The 3,130-nt window shown below is 37.0% G+C and overlaps 1 protein-coding gene across 1 annotated transcript; it reads right to left on the bottom strand.

The window, feature by feature from the left end:
* Window positions 1–651: 651 nt before the first annotated feature.
* LOC149680241 (uncharacterized) lies at window positions 652–2,896 on the bottom strand. The gene is made up of 6 exons (XM_089834604.1): window positions 2,865–2,896; window positions 2,676–2,801; window positions 2,393–2,586; window positions 1,589–1,605; window positions 1,095–1,463; window positions 652–1,053 (listed from the first exon to the last, which is right to left on the bottom strand). The coding sequence occupies exons 1-6, from the start codon at window positions 2,894–2,896 to the stop codon at window positions 652–654; spliced, it is 1,140 nt and encodes a 379-aa protein (XP_089690730.1).
* Between the last annotated feature and the right edge of the window lie 234 nt (window positions 2,897–3,130).

Here is a 3,130-nt window from a genome sequence, read left to right as displayed (position 1 = left end):
AACCAAGATTGTTCTTTGTAGGTTTTTATCTATTTAGTATGTAATCCAGAACTTTAAATAAGAATATATTTTCAGATATGAAGGAAATCTTTTGAATAATGACCCACAATGTTCAACTTCAAGGTCATCAACCACCGACACTGAATTTAATTGTGGCAAGAGCGTGGGGTCATCTGAAGAAGGAGACGACGGAAACAGAAGGACCAAAACAAAAGAAGAAATTACAAGATAATGGAATAATTAAGAAAGTAATAAATATATTGCAAAAAGCAACGTCAAACTTGGAACAACTTTTGCCCCAAAACAAATCTCCGGAACACACAGAAAGTTACTATTATTTCCGAAGTGTGGAGAAACCTTTTGAAAAATTAAGCGAAACAGATAAAGCAGTTGTGCGTTTTAAGTTTGAACAAATTTTATTTGAAAAGTTTAACCAAACAGAATAACAATTAAACTTTTGTCAGTTAATTTTTTCTTTACTTGCGAAACTCGAAAAAAGATAAGGAATTTCAATTATGTATTTATGTTTACTCTGTTTACGGAAGCGTCTTGCCATTCAACCGCACCTTCATTGCAAAGATAGTTGGCCAGGGTATTTCTTGGTTCTGCGGGTTGTGCTCCATGCCTATTTGCACCCCTGACACCCCCACCCTAATTTCCACCGGCTACAATATTTCTCCATCCTCCTCCTATGATGTTACCATTTGCATCTTCGGTATCTGCAAAATTGGGTGTCTTGTATCTTCTTTTATGGGATAAGGTATTGGTCTCGTGGGTCATTGAAAAATTATGCAACACTATGCATGCCTTTACAATCTGGTCTATGTTTTCACATTTTCCCTTTATTGGCTTCCGGAATATTCGCCAACGAGCTGCCATTATACTAAAAGTATTCTCAATAATACGTCGCGCACGGCTCAATCTATAGTTGATTATCTTCTTTTCATGGCTTAGATCCTTTCCTGGGTATGGTCGTAGAAAGTTTTCTAGTAGAGAAAAGGCCTCGTCGCCAACAAAAAATAAGGGCAATTTATTTGTGAATTGACTAGAGGGCTTGAATGTGGAATATTCAAAGATGCCGGATTGGTTTGAACCCGTGCTCCAAATGAGGTTTTAGAAAAAACACCACCATCACTCTGGCTCCCAAAACTCCCTATGTCCAACATTCGAAAAACGTAGTTCGAGTCGCAAAGGGCCATAAGTATGATACTAAAAGTTCCCTTGTAGTTAAAAAACTTTGAGCCAGAATTTGAAGGGCACTCGATTACTACATGCTTTCCGTCGAGAGCACCCAAGCAATGGGGCAGATTCCAAGTTTTTAGCCATATCGTAGTATACGATAGGCTCTTAGTTTGACCCGAGCCGTCCGTAGTAGTAGTAGTAGTAGTAGTAGTAGTAGTAGTAGTAGTAGTGGCCGGGGTTGTCGCTTCGTTATCGTCAGATTTTAGCTTAAAAGGAACTTTATATTACCACAACCCACCCATAGGGGTTACTGGGCTCGGTTAGAGATTTAATTTTAATTAAAATTTTTTCAAGTCAGACCCGGGAATTGAACCCGGGACGCTGGTGTAGAAGACAAACACTCTACCCACTCAACCATAGAGACTTGAAAGAAACTCCGAGTTTTTTATTATTTATTCTTATCTCTAAAATGTCGGGGTGATGTGGGGTGGGGTACCTCTTAATCTGTGGGGTCGGAAACTTTTGAATTTTTATCTGTGGGGTCGGATACTTATGAATTTGTATGTTTGGGGTTTTTATATTTATTTTCTTTTTATGTATGTGCTAATTAAATAGATAACGATTTTCCCCGGTTCCTACCGCGCTCCTCATGTGTTTCGTTCTCGTTCAGTAGCTATCGTCATCTATGTTATGTTTGACTGGAACGTTTTGGCGGTTAATTCAAATGTGGGTTTAGATAGAGCTAACATAGTGTTAAATGAGCGTTATGCGTTTGATCATTTTAGCATTGCTAAAGGTAATTCGAGGGGATAATCACTAAAATGCGTAATCACTATAACTAAACTTTCTCTTTCAAAAGTTTCTGGGCATAAGTCCTTGTTAGAAATTTATAAGATGCGATAAGTGTGCATCGGCATAAGTCTATGTTGTAAACTCATCGAGGGGATTATCACTAAAAACTATCTGTTCTTCGATTCGCCGGAATATTAGAATTACAGCATAAGTAAATTTATACGGTTATAATTTAATCACTGTTTAGAGTAGGGAATCGAGGGGCTATTCACTCTGATTTTATGCACGGTAAATCATTTAAGCATTGAAAAAGATAGCGCTATTCACTCATTAGGGTAAGGTATAGAGGGGTTATCCACTCATTAGGGTAGGGTATAGAGGGGCTATTCACTCGTACGATATGGCTACTATTACGAGCCCTTGGGCCGTCTTGTTTCAAATCCTTTAGCAATTTCCACCCAGTCATTTTTAGATTCGGGAAACTTAACGTATGATAGTGACATAATATCCCAAATGGCAGCGCAGGTCTCTTTAATTATATTGCTGACAGTTGTTCTGCCCAATCGAAAGGCGAAAGACATACTGACTTGCATGTCACCACTTGCAAGGAACCTGAAATAATTTATACCATTATTAATATCAAATTTATTTTAAATTGATATTGTTGGCAATACAATACTATATCAGCTATCCATACCTACCGCAGTGTGAGAGCCAGTCTTTCCTCGGCGGAGATGTATTTTCTCATGACAGTATCATTCTTTGAAATTCGATCTTTGATTAAGGTTAATATTTCATTAAATTGTCCAGAAGTCATTCGGAAAAATCTGTTGATCAATTATAAAGTTAATATTGGTTATAAATTTATGATATGTTGCAAATCCTCTTACCTAAAGTGGCTATCCAAATCAGATTCCCTCATTTCTCTGATGAGATTAAAAAAACAGCCTTGTTCTTTTCTCTTTCGAAATATATTTCTTACCCATATGGATTTTTTATACTTGCGATTATTCCTATTTAACACCTGAGTAGCTAATATTATAACCGCAAGGTTAATAACTCCTAAATTGGCTCTAATTAATGCTTGGCTATTGTTATCCATTTTATTTTTGGGAATATAAATAAATAATCAAGCAGACCATAGAGCAGACTACTG

The sequence above is a fragment of the Phalangium opilio genome, unplaced genomic scaffold (genome assembly GCF_054372755.1).
Source record: "Phalangium opilio isolate 3A_F unplaced genomic scaffold, DU_Popi_V2 ptg000039l_2, whole genome shotgun sequence".
NCBI classification, from domain to species: Eukaryota; Metazoa; Arthropoda; class Arachnida; order Opiliones; family Phalangiidae; genus Phalangium; species Phalangium opilio.
The sequence above is the reverse complement of the archived record's forward strand: the minus strand, read 5'-3'. Positions and strand labels throughout refer to the sequence as shown.

Coding starts and splice junctions, on each gene's coding strand:
- LOC149680241 (XM_089834604.1), bottom strand. CDS start 2,896: ATGAGGGAATCTGATTTGGATAGCCACTTTAG. Junction 2,587..2,675: donor AGACTGGCTCTCACACTGCG/GTAGGTATGGAT, acceptor AAATTATTTCAG/GTTCCTTGCAAGTGGTGACA. Junction 1,054..1,094: donor AAACCTCATTTGGAGCACGG/GTTCAAACCAAT, acceptor TCCACATTCAAG/CCCTCTAGTCAATTCACAAA.